Here is a 20,805-nt window from a genome sequence, read left to right on the forward strand (position 1 = left end):
TAATATTTTGTTTTTTTCTAGAAGTTTGATCGTTTTAGTTGGTATCAACAGCTGCCTGATCTATTTCAAGTTAATGTTTGTGTATGGCGTAAATTCACATCAAGATTGATTCTGTTGCATATGCTGTTCCAGCACCATTTGTTGAAAAAACTGTCCATTCCCCATTGAATTGTCTTGGCAGCTTTTGTTGAAAATCAATTGGCCATACACGTGTGGGTGTACTTTTATCTCTATACCAATGACACATTTTTTACACTAGCTTTTTTCATTATACCTGAATTCATTTCAACAAGGTCTGAAGTAAAGACCTGGACTTATTTTGTTTCACTTAGTTAGCCAATTCTCTCCCCCTCCCTAAAAGGAGTCATGCTTCTTATTCCTATTGTTTTATAGATAATAATGTATATTATCTATAGATTTATTATGTCATATGTAAGTCTATTTCTGGGAAATTTTCTTTCATTGAGGTGTCTGTGGTTTAGTGTCAGTTCTGTGAAAAGAGTTTTTGTTTTGTTTCGCTTTGGTACTAGGGATTGAACCCAGGGGCACTTAACCACTGAGCCGCATTGTATTTTATTTAGAGACAGGGTCTCACTGAGTTGCTTAGCATTTGGTTAAGTTGTTGAAACTGGCTTTGAATTTGCAATCCTCTGGCCTCAGCCTCCTGAGCCACTGGGATTTATAGGCATGTGCCCAGCTGAAGAAAATTTTGATTAATATTCCTACCTGGGTGCTGGGGATGTAACTCAGAGGTAGAGCATGGGCTTAGACTGCTCTATGTCCTGGACTTGAGGAAAAAATAATGCTACCTAGGAGTAAAGAAGAAGCCAGGAACCCCCACCTGCTCTGGAGAGTCTCCCCTTCTCACACCATCCCATCAGCAGAAGCAAAGAACTGTCTCTCCACCTTCCAACAAACTCAGCCTGACCATTGCCCCTGCCTTGGCCCCTGGGGGCTGTTCTCATTAGGCTTTTTACCCCTGACCACATCAGCCCCCAAAAGAGGCCCAGAAATCTCAGGCATCGCTCACCGCAGGACTCTAAGTCTCATTCTGATCTCATCTCCCACCTTACCCCATTTCAGAAATTCTGCAGTCAGACTCTGTAAAACTTACAGGATGGCCTCAGATAAAACCCCCCATATTCCCAACTCCTTTCTGAACGTCTCCTTCACTTTCATGCTCCTATGGGAACTGCCTGTCCTGTGAGCACTCGGCTTCCTCTCCAGTCTCTCAGGAGGCTCCTGTTTCCCCTCCTGTGGACTTCTTGTCCTTCCATCGAGGGATGGGGAAGTACTAGGGATGGGGAAGATGCCACTTCCAGACAGTTTGTCCTCCTTAGAAACACCCGTAATTGAGGCCGGGAGTGTGGCTCAGTGGTAGGGCTCTTTCCTAACAAGTACGAAACCCTAGGTTCCATTCTTAGCCCCACACAAAAAAGAAACACCAATGGTTGAATGCTACATCATCAGATAAGACCACCTATTATTCCTCCTCCCATTCCTTGGGGATGTTAGCTCCCTACCCAGGTCACCATATCCAATGGCACTCTTGCTGAAGCTTTTGATTTCAGCATTAGTGTAGAGGAACTGGCCTCTCAGGCCTCTTCAAGATCTGAGCTTCCACAATGTCTCAGTATCTCTTGCTCATGGAGCCAGATTTTGAAATACTCTTTATCAGTCAATGCAGTCCCTTCTTTATCTTAGTTTCACGGACCCTGCTCTCAGGAATACATGGCCTTCTCCAGTTGACTTCCTCTAATATCCCCAACCCAACAATTCTTCCTGGAACCTATTTTCTTTCTTTCTTTTGCAATACTAGGGATTGAACCCAGTGCCTCAGCTCATGCTAGGCAAGTGCTCTACCACTGAGCTACATCTCCAGCCCACTTGTGAATTTTGAGTTAAGGCCTTGTTAAGTTGCTGAGGCTGACCTCCAACTTGCAACTCTGTGGGGTTGGGGATATAGCTCAGTTGGTAGAGTGCTTGCCTCGCATGCACAAGGCCCAATCTCCAGTACCACCCCAAAAAATAAAAAAGTAAACGAAAACCTTATAACTCTCCTGCCTCTGCCACCAAGTTGCTAGTATTGCAGGCACATACCCTAGTGGCGGCTCCTGAAACCTACTAATCCAAGCAGATGTTCTCACCTTCACCAGTCTAGCGCCCCGCTTCCATCCTGACTCAGCTTGGAGTCCATGGTCCTACATCACATTCTCTGCCTTTCTATAGCATAATCACCTGGCAAAGCCAGGACCCTGGTTAAATTCAGCCCTCTACCCCCTCAACACATGCAGCCACCGGCTGGCTAGAACTGAAGACAAAGCCAGGCCTGGGCTGACTGGTCTTTACTTATTTTTGCATTTATTGGTAATGGGCCTCAGGTATGCTAAGCATACTCTCTACCCCCGAGCTTCACCCCCAGTCTCCAGTCTCACTTTAAATTAATGACCACACCCCTCCGTCAATGAGACCTAAAAGCTGCCTAACCATTATACTACATCCCGGAGTCTATTCACACCCTCTCTCCTAGACGACTGCTTCTCACCTCCTCCTCCACCTCACTCTCAGCTGACAACCTCTTCCGATTTTGCTAAGAAAATAGAAGCCCTCAGAACAGAAGTTGCACCAGCTCCGCCGCTCCCCCGCCCACCTGCATCTGTGCCCATCCACTCCGCTTCCCTCCCACTGAGTCGGCTGAATCCCCCCTCTATCAGGGCAGCCCCCTTTTGGGGCACCAGATGCCGTCCCCACCTGCCTATTCAAAGGCTTCTTGCCAATATTCACCCCCTTCTCACCCATACCACCCAAACTTCCCTCTCTCCAGGATTATTTCCATCAGCACACAAAAAGGCTGCGATTTTTCTCTCTTAAAGAAAAACCTCCTCATGACCTTATATCCCCCTCACCCTCACACCAGGTCTCTGCTCCCTCTGTGGCATAACTCCTAGAAGGAATCGGCCCCTCTTTGACCTTCAAGCCCTCTCCTCCCTTCCTTTATCTCCCACTCCCACCAGGAATCAGCCCCCAACCATCACCCCAAAACTGCCTTTGCCAAGGACTCTCTCTCCATGTCCTCAAGTCTGATGGTCAGTCTCCGGGCCTCACCTTCCTTGCGCCTCTGTAGCAGGTAAGAGTTTGTCTCTCCCTCCTTGGTGTCAGGCTCTCTGCCACCCTCTCAGATTTCCTCCTCCCTCTTCGGTTGCCTCTTCCCTGCCTCTTGCTGGTGCACACTCCTCTCCAAGGTTCCGTTCTTGGGCCTGATTTCATCTCAGTCTACTCTCCCTCTCTTCCTATCTCCTCTAGGGCCCTGGCTTTAAACACCATTCAGTTGCGGATGACTTCCAAATTTATATCCCTGGCCTGGACCTTCTTCTGGATTCCACCTCCTATTGTTTCTAGGCAATCTCCTGAAGCTGAATCATGGCCACCCACTTCCAACCAGGCTCAGCTTGCCAATTCTCCCAGTCCACAACTGGCCTGTTTTCCTGTAGATGCTTGAGTTTTGACTCTCAATCTAGAGGACAAAGAGCAGTAGCGCAGGCCTGTAATCTCAGCAACTCAGGAGGCTGAGGCAGGAGGTTTGAAAGTTCAAGGCCAGCTTAGGTGGCTTAGCAAGACCCTGTCTCGAAATAAAAAATAAATAAATAAATAAAAAAGATTGAGAATGTAGCTCAGTGGTAGAGTGGCTCTGGGTTCAGTCCCCAGGACTGAAAAATAGAGGACGAAAATTGATACCTTTCCTCTGTATGGCCCCTGGAGCAGAGGAAGTGGTTCAGTGAACATGGAGGGCTGGTTGAAGGCACTCTGCCATAGGCAGCCTGGATGTGCAGCACACCTGGCCAGGCTCCAAGGGAAACTGTGGCTGCATCTCCACAACTCACAGGTATACAGGCGCCTGCCGCTTTGCTCATTGTATTTCCTTCCTGCTTTTCTCCCCAGGTACAGGGACATAGCGACACATTCCAGGAGGACACTGCTGAAGAATCAACCCCAAGGACATGGCCCATGTACATTGTGGCTTCCATGCCATGCTGGGATGGTCTCCTCTGAACTTTTCAATCCTCTGGAACCCCACAGGAGAAAGGCCAATTGGGGAGCTTTGTATGGCGGACACCTCTGGCTCCTCTTTTGGAGCCATACCTGACCTAGGGAATCCACCTTGCTTTTTCAAAGTGGGTTGTGTCCCCTGCCTTCTGGGACCCACAAATGTGAGGCCCAGAGTGCTGCTTTGCCACAGCAGGAGATGTCTGTCCTCCAAGAAGTCTCCTGAGTGGGCTTCTCAGCAGCGGATGGCAATGCAGGGCTGTTTTCCCCTCCTAAAACCACTCAAAGCTGCAATTTCACAAACCAAGAATTAAAGCCTGGAATACTCAATGCCCTGCGGTCTCCCAAAGTGGGAAGATCCTAAAGTAGGATCTGCTTCCCTTAGAAGTTAGGCACATTGGCAGAAGGTACCCGGGTTCATGAGCAATCTTGGGGCATTGCTAATCTGCTTTTTCCTCTTCTTCAGATTATCTGGCAGAGTCTAAATTGAATTATAATCTAGTCCTATGTGCCCATGTCACTTTCCCAGACGACTAGTTTATTCATGACTCGCACACTATCAATTTCAACATGCAATTTGCAATGAATTTTGACTGATCAGCAATACCATAATTAGTTGCAAATGTCTGTGCTTGTGTTTGTTTGGTGTAGGGGCTTTTTCATTAAAGTGACGGAGGCCAATAAATGCTATGACTTTGCCCTGGGACAAAGCACTAGCAGCAGTTGAGTTATAGACCAGGGACAAGTCTGTTGGTAAAGAGACTGTGAGGACTAGAGATCGTAGCACCAGGAGCTGTGTTTTCATCTTAGCATATTGTGTTCACCAAGAGTAATCCAGGTTGGGCGAAAAATGACATGTGCAATCCATGAAAGGGAAGAGATCTAGCATTGCATGGCCTCCTTGCTGAAGTCTCCCCGGATCTGCTGGCATTCCACCAGTAACAAGGGAGTTTCTTACCTGCTGGAGCATCTCTGCTCCTCAGATTGTTCTTCCTTGACTGGGGCTTCCACCTGCCAGTTGCGGTCATCCTGTATTCTGGTCTCAATTCAGAAACTACCACATTGCATAAGCACAGGCAAGTCTCTAAGCCTCAATTTATCCAACTGGAAAAACAAAGAAGCTGGGGCGGGGGGGATTATCCAATTGTGTCTCAGAGTTACAACAGTCTGTGTTCCTAATTGCAAATAAAATTATTTTCTCTTTCTTTTTCAGTGCTGGGGATGGAACCCAGGGCCTCATGCATGCTAAGTAAGTGCTGTACCACTGACCTACACCCCCAGTCCTGAAAATGTCCGTTAAATAATAAATTGGTTACATTGGGTTAAACAGGAAAATGATAAGATGATTGAGCAGCTCAGAAGATCTCTGGGAAGAGCAGAGAAGCTGTCCCAGAGGTTTAGCGGCCAGAAACAAGGCCCCAAATCACACTAGAGAACTACATTAGTCAAGGCCTTATTGCCAAAATTGTAACCGCCACCACCATGCACAGACCCTGCAGGCTAAGCTGTGTGCACCTTTCCCACATCCTCCGGTGCTACCATCTCCATCACCCTGAGAATGCCAACTTGCTGCACCCATAGTACAGAGAACTCTGTGGTCCTTGCTTTTCTGTGGTCGGACTGGAGTCTGTGTGTTTGACTATCAGAGACTAGATCATGTGCTCTCACCCAGCCACTGGAAGTGTGGGAAAAATTGCACGTTGTGCCACTGACCTCTGTGGTGGGAAGTGGGCTCTGCCTCATAATGAGGGGAACTTCCCATCACAGGAAGAGGGCCCAGGTCCTAGGTACCCAAGAGGGAAAACAGAGAATCAAATAAGATATGAATGTTAGCCAGGCTCTGTGAGCATTTTCAGAAGCTGAGGCAGGAGGATTTCAAGGTCAAGGCAAGCCTGGGCAATTTAACAAGCTCCTGTTTCCAAATAAAAAAATTAAAAGACTGGGGAAGTAGCTTAGGGGTAGAGCACCCCTGGGTTCAATTCCTAGTACCCCCTCCAAAACAACTCTGTCCAATTGTCAAACCCCATATTCTGATTTGAGTTCTGATCTCATAGGCTCCACTGATGCCTGAACAGGTCTCTTAAATCTAGGTCAGAAGGCTTAGTAGTGCATTGCTCTGCAGGTCCCAAGCACCATCAACCAGTCTAGGCTCACCAGAACTGTTGAGCAGGGCAAGAACAGGACCTCGCCAGAGGCTGCAGAGGTTAGCATTTCCAAGTCACTTTTGGTAGTTTGCCTAGCAAGCATTTGCAGCATGAGAAATGAGGTTGAGATGTTGCCTTTCCCCACCAACATAGGGAATTCTAGAAATATCACCTGAAGTTTTACATTATGCTTTAAAAAAAAATATTAACTCCAGGTAAAACCATTTGAAAACCGCTCAACCATAACCTCTAAAACTAAACATAGGCATGCCCTATGTCCCCACAATTCCACTCTTAAATATGCATTCCCAGCAGAGAGGCATACATGCATCTCCCAAAAGACATGTACAAGTTGTAATAGCCAAAGCTGGAAGCAACCCAAATTTCCATCACCAGTGGAATGAATAAATAAATTGTGGTATAGTCATAAAATGGAATATAGCAACGAGACTGAGCAAAGTATTTTATCCCCAACAACATGAGCGAATTTCATTCAGCAAGAGAAGCCAGGCATAAAAATAGTCCATACTATAAGATTACATTGACTTAAAGTTCAAAAACAGGCAAAACTAATCTATGGTAACAGAGGTATGACCATGGTTACCCCTAGGACAGTGACTCTAAGAGGGTGCAGGGGACTTTGGGGACTGGGGATGCTCTGTTTCTGGTCACACAAGTGATCAGAAATGTACAAATGTGACCAGAGGAATGTACATTTAGGATTTGTGCACTTTTCTGCCTATATATGATATTTCAATGAAAAGTTTACTTAAACAAAAATAGTGGCTAGGGTAGAGAAATTCCTGGCATGCACAAAGTCCTAGGTTCTATTCCCCAGCACCACCACCAAAAAAAAAAAAAAAAAAAGGCTAGGCTGAGCATGATGGCACATGCAAGTAATCTCAGCTACTCAGGAGGCTGACGCAGGAGGATCACAAGTTCAAGGCCAGGCTGGGCAATTTAGCAAGATCCTGTCTCAAAATTAAAAATTTTTAAAAATGACTGGGGGTATAGCTCAGTGGTAGAGAGCTTGCCTAGCATGTGCAAGGTCCTGGGTTTAATCTCCAAAAATAGATGATAGATAGATACATACATACATACATACATACATATATAAAACAAACCCTAGCACAGTGGCTGCGGACATAGCTCAGTGGTAGAGTGCTTGCCTAGCATACACAAGACCCTGGATTCAGGAAAAAAAAAAAAAAGGAAAGAAAAGAAAAGTAAGTTACCCCTCTGACCTAACCTGCCCCATGCAGGAACTCCAGGGAGAGCCCGGAAACAGGCCACCTCTTTCAGTGGTGAGTTCTGCTGATCCTTAGTTACTTGGGTTCTCCAAAGTTCTCACATCTAATGTCAGCGACCAGAACTGTAAAGATACAGGAAAAGAGGAAGGTGTCCTACTGTTCCCAGGAGGGTGTCAGAGGGCACAAAGGAGGCCTGCAGAGGGCTGGCCTACTCCTTGCCTGAGCAACTACACAGACCACTGTCAAGGCCAAGTTGAGGTCAGTTCCCCACAGACCTTCCAAGAACTGTGCTGCTCAGATAAACCCCTTCCTAAGCCCCCTGGAAGACAAAGGAGAGTGTATTTTATTGTAGGGCTAGAGCAGGGGTGGGCAGAGGGGCTGAGCTGGGGCCATTTCAGAACTGGCATTGGTCCTGGTTTCTCTAGAGTCTTTCTCCACCGCTTAAGCCCTCCCAGATTGCTGAGTCCCTGCTGGCTCAGCACAGTAATAATACTCAGGGCAAGGTTGGGCACTTGGCCAGGTTCCAGTGATGTTCATCTAAGAGGGGTGGGGGTGCTGCTGGAATAATACCCCCCTGCACCTTCTTTCAGGGGACAAGCTCCCCACCCACATGTCTAGAGGAAAAAGCTTGAGAATTTCCTGCACATAGTAGGTGCTTCTGGATATTTATTGAAAGTCTGGATGGGATGGAGTTTTCCAGTGCTGGGGGCAAGATCTGAGTCTTTCTTAAAGCCAGAGAAGTATTCACTGTGTGGACTGGAGACGCCTCAGGTTGGGCGCAGACAGGGCAGGACCTGCCCAAGTCACACAGCGGTCTCTGGTGTGCAACCAAGTATTGGAAAGGAGGATGATGTCAGCTTAGAAGACAAGGCAGTGGACCAGCGAGAAGCAGTGCCTCCCTACCACCCTTCACCCCATTGACCAGTCAGGCAAACTGAGTCCAAAAAGAGGTTGGAGTTTGTCCCTGCCTCACAGTTAATGTGCTGAATCTTGGCTCAGTGCCGTGCTGTCATGCCCACTCCTCTAATCTCTGTCTCCTTCCCCAATTCTGAGTTTTTCACAAGAGCATCACTGCCCACTCCACACTCATCCTATGCCTGCTTCTAGCGCGGGGTCCATAGAATGTTTCTGTAAAGGGCCAGTTAGTAAATCTTGTTAGCTTTCAGTCAATAGGTGCCTGAGGTCTGTGTCGCAGATACCCGGCTCTGTCTCAGAGTGCGGAAGCAGTCAGAGACAGTATGCATAGGCCCTGGCGGAGTGCCTTTATTCATGCATGCTGAAATTTGCATGTCATGTAATTTTTACATGTCACAAAGTATTATTCTTCTTTAGGTTTGTTTTTGACCATTAAAAATGTAAAAACTATTCTTAGCTCATGGGCTGTATAAAAACAGGCAGGAGGCCAGATCTGGCCTTTGGGCCATAGTTGGCCAATTCCCTCTTCTAGAATGTGCTGTCCTGGGGCTCAGACTCCCCAGAGTCACTGAGGCAGAAAGTTATGTCCTATCACATGGGTGGCAAAAGAGTGGCCAACAGTTCTGGTATGCCAGGATTCAGGATTTGGGGTGCTAAAAACAGGACAGTCCCAAGTAGACCAGGATAGTTGGTCACCCTCCATGGTAATGGTTACCCCAGAAAGAGGCAGGTTTCAGAAAGCAGCCAGCCAGGGCCCTAGTGTGGCCCCTAGGGTCTACCCCATGCACTACCTAGTTCTTGCCAGTTGCCTTAGGGCCTTGTCCCATTGTGGCTAGCCCTCCACAGGGAGGTGGCCCATCCTCCAAGCAAAAAAAAAAAAAAAAAAATCTCTGTGGTCTGGGCGCTCTCAAAAGGCAGGAAGTTGAATCATCAACGCCGGTAACGTCTCCGGCAGCCTGTGGGTCTGCCTGGGGAGCTCAGGGCTCCAAGCCCACAGGGCTGGCTGCACACTTTGTTGCTCCCTCTCTGAACAGGAAAGCTCCAGAGTAAGGCTACTTAAGAAATGAGAGCTGTTGAGTAAGGTGGGGAGGATGGCAGGTTGATTTGGGCTTCTACCCAGCTTTGTTCTGTACTCACTGTGTGGCTTTCAGTGACTCCCTTGCCCTCTCTGTTTCCTGGCTTTGAGTTCTGCATCAGAAATGCTGATTCTTTAAATCCCCTAGAAATAAGAGTGTAAGCAGTGATCAAAGTGAGAGTGCCTTGGGTTCTTGGAGGACTTTTAGCTTTAGCAGGGATATGGGACGTTCAGATGCACACCCCATCTCCTGCTTGCCTGGGAACAGGACCTGACCAACCGCCCAAGTGCAAACTGAGAAGGCTGGATTTAGGGGAATGGAGGAGAGGGGCAGAAAAGGAGGACCAGGTAAAAGAGGGCTACCCACAGATACCAACAGTAATCAAGCCACCTGTGTTTATTAAGCACTCCTAGGTGCCTAGCCCCCGGATGATCTTATTTGATCTCAATGACTCTTTAAGATAAGGATTATCAGTCAGGTGTGATGGCACACACCTGTAATCCCAGAGACTCAGGAGGCTGAGGCAGGAGAATCACAAGTTTGAAGCCAGTCTCAGCAACTTAGTGAGGCCCATCTCAAAATAAAAAATAAAAAGGGTTGGGGTTGTGGCTCAGTGGTAGAGTGACCCTGGGCTCAACCCCCAGGACCAAAAAATAAATAAATAAAGATAAGGATTATCATTATTTCCATTTTATAAGAGAGGGTAAGTACATTGTCCAAGGGTGCATAGCTACCAAGTAGTTCAGATGGCATTAATCCCCATGTTAGACTGCATCCTTGAGGGGTAGGAGCTCAGAAAGCCCACAGGTATCAGGAGGAGGATGAGCTTCCTACAGAAGTCAAGGGTAGGGTGGGGGAAAAGTATCCTACCTTCTACATGCTGCATGAGAAAACTAAGAACAGTAAAAAGTCTGGGGTCTGCTGGGCTTAGAGACTATGCCTCCAGACAAGCAGGATCATACTCAGCAGATTTTCAGGATTATCTCCAGTGTCCGATGAGGCATCTGGACACACAGCAGAATTATGTTGCAAAGAATAACTGCACAGCAAAAGCAGCTGGCCCTGCTCCTCTAAGGTGGTACCGTGGTTGTCTCTAGGTCCCTATCCACTCAGCACATTCAGGCTCAGACCGTGGAACACAGCCTGTCAATGCACACTCTGTGATCTCCCTCTTCCCATATGAGTTAGGGGACAATGAGGAGTCAGGAGGGTTTGACCAGCTTTAGCAGAGAACCAAGCCCCACTGGACCAGAGCCAATAGGGCCACTGGCAGGGTATGCTTCAGTGTGCTTTCGGGCACGGGGGCAAGCCCCAGCTTGCTGTCCTCAGTAACACTGCTGGCGGACCATTCCAGGGAAGGAGGTTGATCCAGGTGCCCCAGGCCAGGAACTGGATCCCAACATGAGCTCAGGCCAGACCTAGAGGTGTCTTCTCCCCTGTAAGCAGTAGATTCAAAGCCAGTGCATTCCTTACCCTCTCTGGGGCACCATAAAATCCCCCAAGAAGCCCTTAATCTAAGAAGCATTTTGTTTCTGTCTGCTTCACGGGCACTGACTAGAATTGGTAAGGCTGGGGGCTCCAGAGTCTTCATCAGGACTACGAGGGGCAGTCCTGGACAATGCCTTGGGATGGAGAGGGGCCTAGAATTTGGGAGTGGGGTCTAAGGTTAGCCTCCTGACCCCCCCTTTGGGACTGCGCTGGACTGCTAGACCTCAAGAGTCAAATCATCCTTGCAGACATTTGGCTTCCATTATCTGGCTATTTTGGGCAGCCCTGGGCTAGACTTGATTATTGCAAACCCGAAATAGTTCTTTATTAGACATGGCTGGCTCACCCTCCTAAATCAGTCTTTTGAGCCCCTGGGGTCTGGTGGGGAGCGCATCTCCCCATGCACCCTCCAGGCTTTCTGGCAGAAAAGAAGGAGCCAAACCAGGGCTTTTGCCCAGAGTACACACTCATGGGCATACGAGGGCAAGTGGAGGCACTGGCCCTGCGGGCAGGTTTGGGCCCTGCCCTCTTCCCTGTCCCTGGCTTCAGCTGGCCCAGCCCCCAGCTCCTCCCCTGGGAGAAAAGGCAGAACAGGACTGGCTGGTTGAGGACCCTGTGGGATTGTGCCTGCCTGCCTGCTGTGGAGTGACTGCGCTCTCCCTGCTCCCCATAAGTGCCAGCCTGGGTGCAGGGCCTCCACAGTCCAAAGGCCACCAACAGCCCAGCCACTGGGCGTGTTTGGAGGGTTGGTTCTCAGATACTGAGGTGCAGGACATAAGAGCAGGAGGGAAAGAGGAAGAGACCGAGCATAGTGCCCATAGGGGCCTGAGAACCTCTCTGCCTGCCAGCTGGCCTGCCTCAGCTTCCCCTCAGCTCACAGCCTGCTGCCTCTGGATATTGCTCCCCAGAACAGCTGTTCCTACACCTGGGGGACAAATCTCCTGTAGGATTTGAGTGAGATGTCACCAGGCTACCAGGAGCCTGAAGCAAGTCTCTGCCCTGCTACTTTCCTCCCCCGAGGGCATTCATTTGTCCTTATCAGATGCTGTCAGACTTGCTAATGGTGGAATTTCTGGCACCTGACAGGTGGGTAAAGGAAAGGGTTGAGTCAGGGGTCATTCACAGGAACCCCAAGTGGCCTTAGATGGGTGGCATTCCACTGCATACCTGGTCACAGGTGGGACCAGGTGAGTTCCACAGGGCTCCCAGTGGCAGGAGAGAGCTCCTGGAGGATGCAGCGTGACTGGCTCAGAGCAGGACTGTGCAACAGCCAGGGCTGTTTATGTCTGATGGCTTTGCCTTTAAGGTGCGGCAGACCCTGTCATGGGGACATCCAAGCACAGGTGAGAAGCCTGGCAGGACTGGTACATGTGGAACTAGTTGAGGGCTGTGACTACCAAAAGCTGGAAGAGGCCAAGAAAGATCCTCCCTCGAGGCTTCGGAGAGAGCGTGGCCTCACCAACACCTTGATTTCAGACTTTCTGCTACTAGAACTGAGAATAAAATTCTAGGGTATTAAGTCATCCTATGGTGGGACTTTATTAATAGCAGTCCTAATACACCCAGGCTGGTTCTGCTGCCTGGAATGACCCCCCCAACACACCCCCTCTAGCTAGTCCTCTAGTCCTCTTACTTTCCATCACCTGTTCCATGCACCCACCTCTATGTGCCCCAACTCTGAGCCCTTCCTTCCTTCTTCCACAGATCTGTAAGGTTTGCTGGCCAGCCTGTCGCATGACCAGACTGCAGGCTCCTTGAAGGCAGAGCCTGAGCTGTAGCAGGTCCCACATAGTGGGTGCTCCTGAAATGTGAGATGGTTGAAGGACCCGCCCAGGAGTGATGAGCCCCTGTGAGGTTGAATGTGCTATCTACTCTTCTACAGCCTGACCTAGTTTAGACTGGGAACATGGCAGTCCTCAGAGGCCACAGCATCATCCATAGGGCCATCGTCAGCCCCTCCACTCTCCAGTTCTCTCCTGGCCCCTTGTGATTCTGAAGAACTTGGGGAAATTCCTAACCTTTCCTTTCAATTGGGCCATTGGCCCCTGGAGTCAGCCACAACATAACTGTTCAGGTCCCTCCAACAAGGGGACTGTGTCTGTGGCCCAGATGACTCATGCACACTGATCCATCCCGCAACCTTGGGCGGGACCTGTGCTGGGGATGGTGCCAGCCAGCTCAGCCAGGAGCCTGGACATCCTGTTGCCCCAACCCAGTCCCTAGGAACAGAGTGTACTCGAGGCTTTGGGACAAAAATCTGGATGCAGGGAGGCAACACTCATTTGAAACTGAGATCTGAGTGATAAAAGGGACCAGAGAGGAAAAACAGCAAGTACCAAGTCCCTGAGGTAGAAATGAGCTTGGCCTGATTAAGAACTAAAAAGAGAGACTGGGATTGTGGCTCCATGGTAGAGCACTTGCCTAGCATGTGTGAGGCACTGGGGTCGATTCTCAGCACCGTACACAAATAATAAATAAAGGTTCATCAGAACTAATAAAAATATTAAAAAAAAAAAAAAAAAAAGAACTAAAAAGAACACAGGGGACTCTGGAGAGAAGTCAATGATAATACTTGTGATTATACTAGGACCACCTGGATAATCCACCATATACTCTCCCCATCAGGATCCTTGTTCAATCATATTTGCAAAGTACCTTTTGCATGAAAAGTAACATTTTCACAGGTCCTGGGGAATGGAACGCAGACATCCCAAGGCAGGCAATATTCTGCCTACCATAGTATCTCTCTCCTCATAGTCATAGGAATGGTCTCCTGTTCTCCATTTCTGTTTATCAATCTACCTACCCATCTACTTATCTATCTATTTGGATCTGAATGTGGATCTATTGACCTGTCACCAGGCCACAGTTTATCTCTCTTTCTATCCCTTTATCAAATATTAACAGGTTATTTATCAAACATGCCTCCATGCTTTGATCTTTCTATCTGATAATTATATTATCACTCCTTGCCATCTACCTAGTAACCTAGCTGTGTGTATGTGGGGATAGAACCCAGGCCTCACACGTGCTAAGGCAAGAGCTCTACTGCTGAGCTACATCCCTAGCCCTCAATAAGCTGACTTTTAAATCCAACTTATCATTTAGTTGTCCTCTGTCCATGATGAATTACCAATCAACTAACTCATATTTGCCCATGTGTCACCTATGTGGACTTTCCTTCAAATAAAGTAAATAAATACTCACTGAGTACTTGCTATGTTACATGTGGGTGAAATAAGGGGCAGACACCCCAGTAGCCATATCATTGTCATGGTCAATACCACTATCATCAATCTATGCACACTGTCCAAATCTGTCATCCACATAGGGACCATCTTCTATGGACTTCCCAGCCAATCGAGGCTGCTGTGGTCTGCCCTGTGCTCACTAGCCATACTGTGCATGCATAAATAATGCAGACTCATTTTAACTTGATGCTGATCTTAGATAAAATGTGGGTAGAAAACTGTATCTGCTAGGCAAGCATCTTGTACATCAAATAACAAATCCTAAAGTTAAGTGGAAACTATTTTTAGGTTGTCTGGGCAAACAGTATAGGAGGCAGGGACTCCAGAGATGTGGTCCCAGGCACACACAGGCACACAACACACATATGGGTACACACAAATACACACGAACGTGCCTCCTCTCTTCCTCCAGCCACCGCACTCGCAGTTCCTTCCTGGCTTTCTTCTCCCCTCCACTCACACAAAGGGCCTGAGCAGACACTTCAGTGCTGGCTCATGTCCTACTTCATCTGGTTCCCAGTCTAAGAATGTCACCTCCCCACTGGCTGTCAGGTCTTCTGGGGCAAGATTAGAGCTCGCTTCTTCTTTATTTTTATTTTTATTGTTGTGACACTGGGGATTGAACGAGGGGCACTCTACCATTGAACTACATCCCCAGCCTTTTTATTATTTTTTAAATTTGGAGTCAGGGTCCCACTAAGTTGTGTAGGCTGGCCTTGAACTTTCAATTCTCCAGTCTCAGTCTTCCAAGTAACTGGAATTACAGGTGTGCACCACCACACCCAACAAGCCTGCTTCTCTGAAGGCATGCCCTCCTGGCCGGGCCCATCTGAAGATTGGATACCCAGCAACTTCTGGCCTTCCCTTGAAGTCAGGACAAGCAGGGGATCACAGATGCTCTCCAGGGCACCTCCCATGACCCAACAGAGTCCCCTCTGCCTCACCCCAGAATTAGTCTCTCTGCTCAACCCAGATGCCAGGAGATAGGGGTAATGCAGGGGTTCTTCTTTCTGTAGAACTTGCCTGGAGGAATTGTGTCAGGCAGATAATCTGCCTGGAGCTGGCCTCCCTGGGATCAGCTCAACAAGAATTCCCTTGTTTCCAAGCATATTTGTGGCACCGGCATTGAGTGCCAGCTCATGTCCAGGCCTCTCCCCAGGGCCCCAGCTGGAGACTGAGCACATTTGGAGGCAGCTCACCATCTGCTAGAGCAGCAAGTCCTGGACATCTAGTAGTCATAGCGCTCAGGGCCACCCCAGCCTCACAAGTCACTTTCTCCAAGTCCCTCAGGGGGAAATAACTTGCTTACTCAAGGCTGAAGAGGGGTCCCAAGGCAGCCACCTTGCACCCTGGAGCACGTCCCAGCAGTGGAAGGCTGGTCAAGGCCAGGACTCCATCAATTAAGGCTTGGCTGGGGTGAGGCATCTCAGGGCCAGTAGGCCCTACGACCCCTGGCCCCATGCTGAATCTTGATTCTCAGCCACATGTTTGACCTTGTTCAAATCTAGTGTCTGCCCCTCTCCTGTCCTGTGGTATCCTCAGGGCAGGGACCTCATCTAACATATCTGTAGCCTGAAGCCAGCCAGGGGTTGGGCCCAGAGCAGCACAGATCCACACCTGAGCCCAACACATGACAACATCCCTGCATTCCGAGAGCCCAAGCCCTGGCTTCGAGCCATCTTCTTTTCCCTTATAGCCAGTCCAAATCCCCCATTGAGGGATTCTCATTAACTGCTTAGGGTCCACCAAGTTATGAATTATCCCTACCTTTGTGTGGTATGTCAAAATACATTCTACTGCCATGTATATATTAAAAAAAAAAAAAAAAAAAAAGAGCCTCTTTCCTCTTTCCACAGGTGCCCAGCCCTGGCCCAGCCTATCCAAGTCCCATCAGGTCAACAGGAAGTGGGGCTTTTCTGTGCTCTTGCTGGAGCTCAACCTTCATGAGAAGACTCTGGAATGCAATTAGGGTCTGAGGCTGGTCCAGCTGGAACAGCCCAGAGAGACCCTGACTCTGAAGACAAACAGGCCCTGGGCTATACAAGGGACAGCACTGGTACTAGCCCCAGGACAGCCTTCCAAGAGGAGCATGGTCCATCCCAACAGTACATCTGCAGGGCAACCAGAAGCATCCACAAGCAGAGGGCTTCTTAGGTCTCCTGCAACACCCACAGGATTGACTCTTCTCCCTTTTTATTTCACACCTTACATTCCAGTACAAGCAACAGTCATCATTTTGGTGTGTATTTTTCCAGATTCTTCCCCACTACCACCACCAAATTACACGTATGTATGTGTTTCTTCAGGTCTTAGAAAAAAATGTACACTTCTGGGCTGGGAACAGGGTGGTTCAGAAGCAGAGGTCCTGCCTAGCAAGTAGGAGTTTGATCCTCAGGACCAAATGTGGTGGTGGTGGTGGTGGGGCTTTCATTTTGTAGGGTTTTTTTTTGTGTGTGGTTGCTGTTGTTTATTGCAAACAACATCACATGGTACATAGTATCCTGCAACCTGCTTGTCACTTATGCTTTTCCTAGGGCTCTTTCCACACCAGACATACAGACCACACGTTGGTACTCCCTCCTCTGTGGCCTTGTCCTATCTGCATTGTGCTTTATTTAGTTAGTCCTCTAGTGATGAAAATTCAGCAGCTTCCAGTGTTTCACTGTTATAACAGTGCCGAAATACCACTTTTAAACAGGGGTCTCCTTTGTGCCCACATCAGAGGGCCTCTGGGAGATTTCTGGAAGTTGACTTGCACATTCTCATCTCCTCCTTCCAACTTGGGGCAACTACAGGCGGATGCCCGTACTTTCAGATTACCTTCACCTCAGTCAGCTCCTAATAGATTTTCCTGGACAAAGGGCAGTTCCCTTCTGAGGAGAAGCTCCAGGGTTGGCACCCTGCTCTGCACCCTACCGCATTGCCGTGAACCGGCAAGACACCATCCCTCCCTCTGGAACATCCTTCACCCTCCCTGTCTCATCTAAATCACTATCTGCTATCATTTGGATGTGGCTTGTCCCTGTGGATTCGTGAGTTGGAGGTATGGTTCCTAGTGTGGCATGTGGGAAGTGATAGAAATTTCGAGAGCTGGGGCATAGGACTAGGGAAGTAGATAAGCAGGAGAGTGCCTGCCCGGCCTGTGCAAGGCTCTGGACTTGATTCCTAGTACTAGGGGAAGGGAGGGAGAAAGAAAAACAAAGAAAGGAAAAAGAAAGAAAGAGGTGGGGCCTAGTGGAAAGGCCGTAGGTCACTGGAGGTCTTGCCCTCTGAAGAAATGCTGGTCTCCTGAAGAAAGTTCTGGAAAGAGCATTGTCACTGAAAACTTGATCTTGACTCCCCATTTTGACTTCTTGTCATTTTTATATATTTAGTTTTTGCAATACTGAGAATAAAACCCAGGACCTCTCCCAGACCTGACAAGCACTCTACTATTGAGTTACATCCCCAGTCCTTTTTATTTTAATTTGAGACAGGGTCTCACTAAGTTGCTCAAGGTGGCCTTGAACTTTCCATCCTCCTGCCTCAGCCTCCTGAGTAGCTGGGATTACAGGTGTTTGCCACCATGCCCACTTGGCTTCCTGTCTTGAGATGTGATCTCATCTCTTCCTCTTGCATGCTCTCCTGTCACCAAGATACCATCCACCATTTGGTGCTCACCAGAACCGAACTAATTCTGGTGCCATGGCCTCAAAGTTCCAGAACTGTGAACTAAATAAACCTCTCTTCTTTTTCTTTCTTTCTTTTTTTTTTTTTTTAACATTTTCTTTTTTTAACCTTTATTTATTTTTATGTGGTGCTAGGATCAAACCCAGCACCTCACACATGCTAGGCAAGTGCTCTACCACTGAGCCACAACCCCAGCCCCAATATAAACCTCTTTTCTTTATAAAGTTTCCAGCATCAGGTATTTTGTTATAGTAATGAAAAATGAACTAATACCCATCTATATGCAGGTTCATCTCCAAGGCTTGCCTCAAGAAACTCTCTTAACCATTTCAGCCCCTAGGCTCCTACGACAACTTGTTTTATTTTAGTAATCCTGCTTATGTTTAAGGACCTGTCCTCCTAAATGGGCTAACATCTCATGAAGGCAGAATCTGGACCTGAAAATCTGTCCTGACATATAGATGCTTTTTTCCTGTAGGGTGTTTGAATGTTACCCCAAGTGTGACTGTGAGTTCATCAGTAAATACATGGAAAAGTCTTTGCAAGACAGTCAAATGGGGAGAAGATATGCTTTGTAGTCTTTTTTTTTTTTTTTTTTTTTTTTTTTTTTGCAGTACTGGGGGTTGAACCTAGGGCCTCACACATGCTAGGTGAGTGCTCTACCCACTGAGATATATTCCCAGCACTGGATTTGCTTTGATTTATCAGAAACCCTGGGAAAGGTGAAAGGGTTTTGTTTATACTGCTCAACTTGACTTAGAGCCAGTGCCTTTGGTTCTTGGTGGCTCTTGGATTGGGCTGGGCCCCTCAGCTCTGAGTCGGGTGTGTCACACTTGACTTGGTTGGGCAGGCCCCTGACTTGGCTGGACTTACTGGCTGCTGCCAGTTTTTGAGAGGTGTTTGCAGGCCCCAGGGATCTTCATTGCCTTCTGCCATCTGTGGCCAACAGGCTAAGTCTGAGTGTTTAAGAAGGGACAGGTGGCCTGGCTGGCACATTATCCAGACATCTCCTGGGACTGGTCAGTACCATCTCTGAACTGGCAGGCTAGTGCTGAGGGGCACCTCTCCCAGGCATGCATTGTAGTACATCCCAGGTAGAGCCAAGTCTGGATGCTGCCAGGGCAATGTCTTCAGCCACAGACAGCTTTTCCCTCTCTCCCAAGCCCCAGCTGCATGCAGTTTCTTCCTGGAGCCCAAGAGGCAAAAGCTGCTGGGTTCTGTCCTCTCCTCAATGCCAAATTATGTGTTTTGTACAGGTCTTGGCACAGAGTAAGCACTCAGGAAATATTTACTGAACAATCAATGGAATGAATGTTCACTCTTCTTCAGAGGAGGCCACTAAAGTCACTGACTTCGGGGGGGAGGGGAAAGACTGGATTTTAGACACAGAAGGAAGTATGAGCAAAACTTACCTCCATCTGTGCAATCAGCACATCTTCCCAGGAATTCTCTAGGAACCGTAAGGTTAAGGCAGGTGTTTCGACCTGATTTTCCTAACCTGTAAACCCACGCTACTTCAAGCGTGACCTGTGGATCAGCAGCATCAGCAGCATCTGGGAACTTTTGAGAAATGCAGACTCTCAAGCTCCACCCCAGACTTCGTGAATCAGAATCTGCACTTGAACAAGATCCCAGGTGATCTGCATATATGTCATCATTGGACAAGTAATGCCTCAAGCAGCAAGTGAATGAACATCGACCTGGAACCCAGATGAGGACTTCTCACCTGGCACAGAGGCAAGCTGCTGCGGAGTGTGGATAACTACATCTGGGACTTCTGCCTACCTCCATGACTCAGACAGATTATTGAGTCAAATATTTTCTCTCTCCAGTCCTTAAGTACTGCCTGGAACATAGCAGGCACTCAATAAATATTCAATACATGAATATTGAACAAATATTATGCTATTTTTTTCAATTAAAATTCTTAAGGTATGCCGGACCCTCTGCTTCTGGATATAAATTGCAAGTTATTTTTAACAGGATGTTTTGTTCCCAATAAGGACTCCTGCAAGAACAGCTATTGTCTAATAAGCAATTATTGAGTACTAGACCAGTGCTTGAAACCATGTGGACATGTTATCAGTGTTTCAGAAAATGGTGTTTGTGGGAAAGAGCATCAAGAATGATCAGGTGCTTGTTAAAAAATGTAGATCTCTGGGAGAAGTCCATGGGACCTACCTACTGGGAACCTTTGGCGATAAGATCCAGAAGTTTGCATTTTTAATGAGCATCCCAACCCCCCAGCACGTTAACATTTGGAAACAACTGCATCCCTACTTAACAGAGTAGAAAATTGAGGTCCAGACAGTATGACTGATTTGTTAAAAGTCATAAAGCTGGGGAATGGTGGAGGAAGGACTCAAACCCAGGACTGTCTAACTCTAGAATGCATAATTTTAATCATGTTGTCTGTTACATTGGCAAAACTGATGGTCAGGCTGATATGTGTGTTTAGCTAGATATCTGGCTGTGTGTACATTTCGTTTGTCAACAAAAGCTAGACTTGGAAGGTTGTCAAGTGTGCTTTATTTCTCTCAGGATTCGTGAAATCCCTTACCATTCTTAATGCACAGAAAGTTCCTCACCAAAAATTGTCTAAGTTGAAGTTCTACAGCTACATTGTTATACAGTTCAATACATATTCACAAAGGGTATCTTATTAAAAAGATATATATATATATATATATATATATATTAGTTGTAGATGTACACAATATCTTTATTTAATTTATTTTTATGCAGTGTGAGGATTGAACCCAGTGCCTCACAGGTACCAGGCAAGTGCTCTACCACTGAGCTACAACCCCAGTTCTGGGTATGTTATTTTTAGTAGCATACTGGAACACACTATAACAACTGTAAATGTTGCCATTCTTTCTTGAAACCCAGTCCAATCAAGCTTTTTCTTGAACCACTCCATTGACGTGGCTCTTGTCAAGGTCACTAGTGACCTCCATGTTTCTGC

At 47.6% G+C, this 20,805-nt stretch overlaps 1 protein-coding gene and 1 long non-coding RNA gene across 2 annotated transcripts in view; one reads left to right on the plus strand and one right to left on the minus strand.

Annotated features, from left to right (window-relative positions):
• The window catches only part of LOC306663738 (uncharacterized protein), an 80,593-nt gene that overhangs the window by 51,290 nt on the left and 8,498 nt on the right, over positions 1–20,805 (minus strand). The window contains exon 4 of the mRNA XM_079144307.1: positions 5,003–5,148. Coding sequence (XP_079000433.1) covers positions 5,003–5,072 — 70 coding nt within the window. The 5' untranslated portion in view covers positions 5,073–5,148. The remainder of the gene's footprint in view (positions 1–5,002; positions 5,149–20,805) is intronic.
• On the plus strand, positions 10,757–13,382 carry LOC306663763. The gene is made up of 3 exons (XR_013764526.1): positions 10,757–12,003; positions 12,224–12,260; positions 12,622–13,382. It is a non-coding gene; the product is annotated as an uncharacterized lncRNA (long non-coding RNA).

The sequence above is a fragment of the Sciurus vulgaris genome, assembly GCF_902686455.1.
Source record: "Sciurus vulgaris genome assembly, chromosome: 6".
NCBI lineage: Eukaryota > Metazoa > Chordata > Mammalia > Rodentia > Sciuridae > Sciurus > Sciurus vulgaris.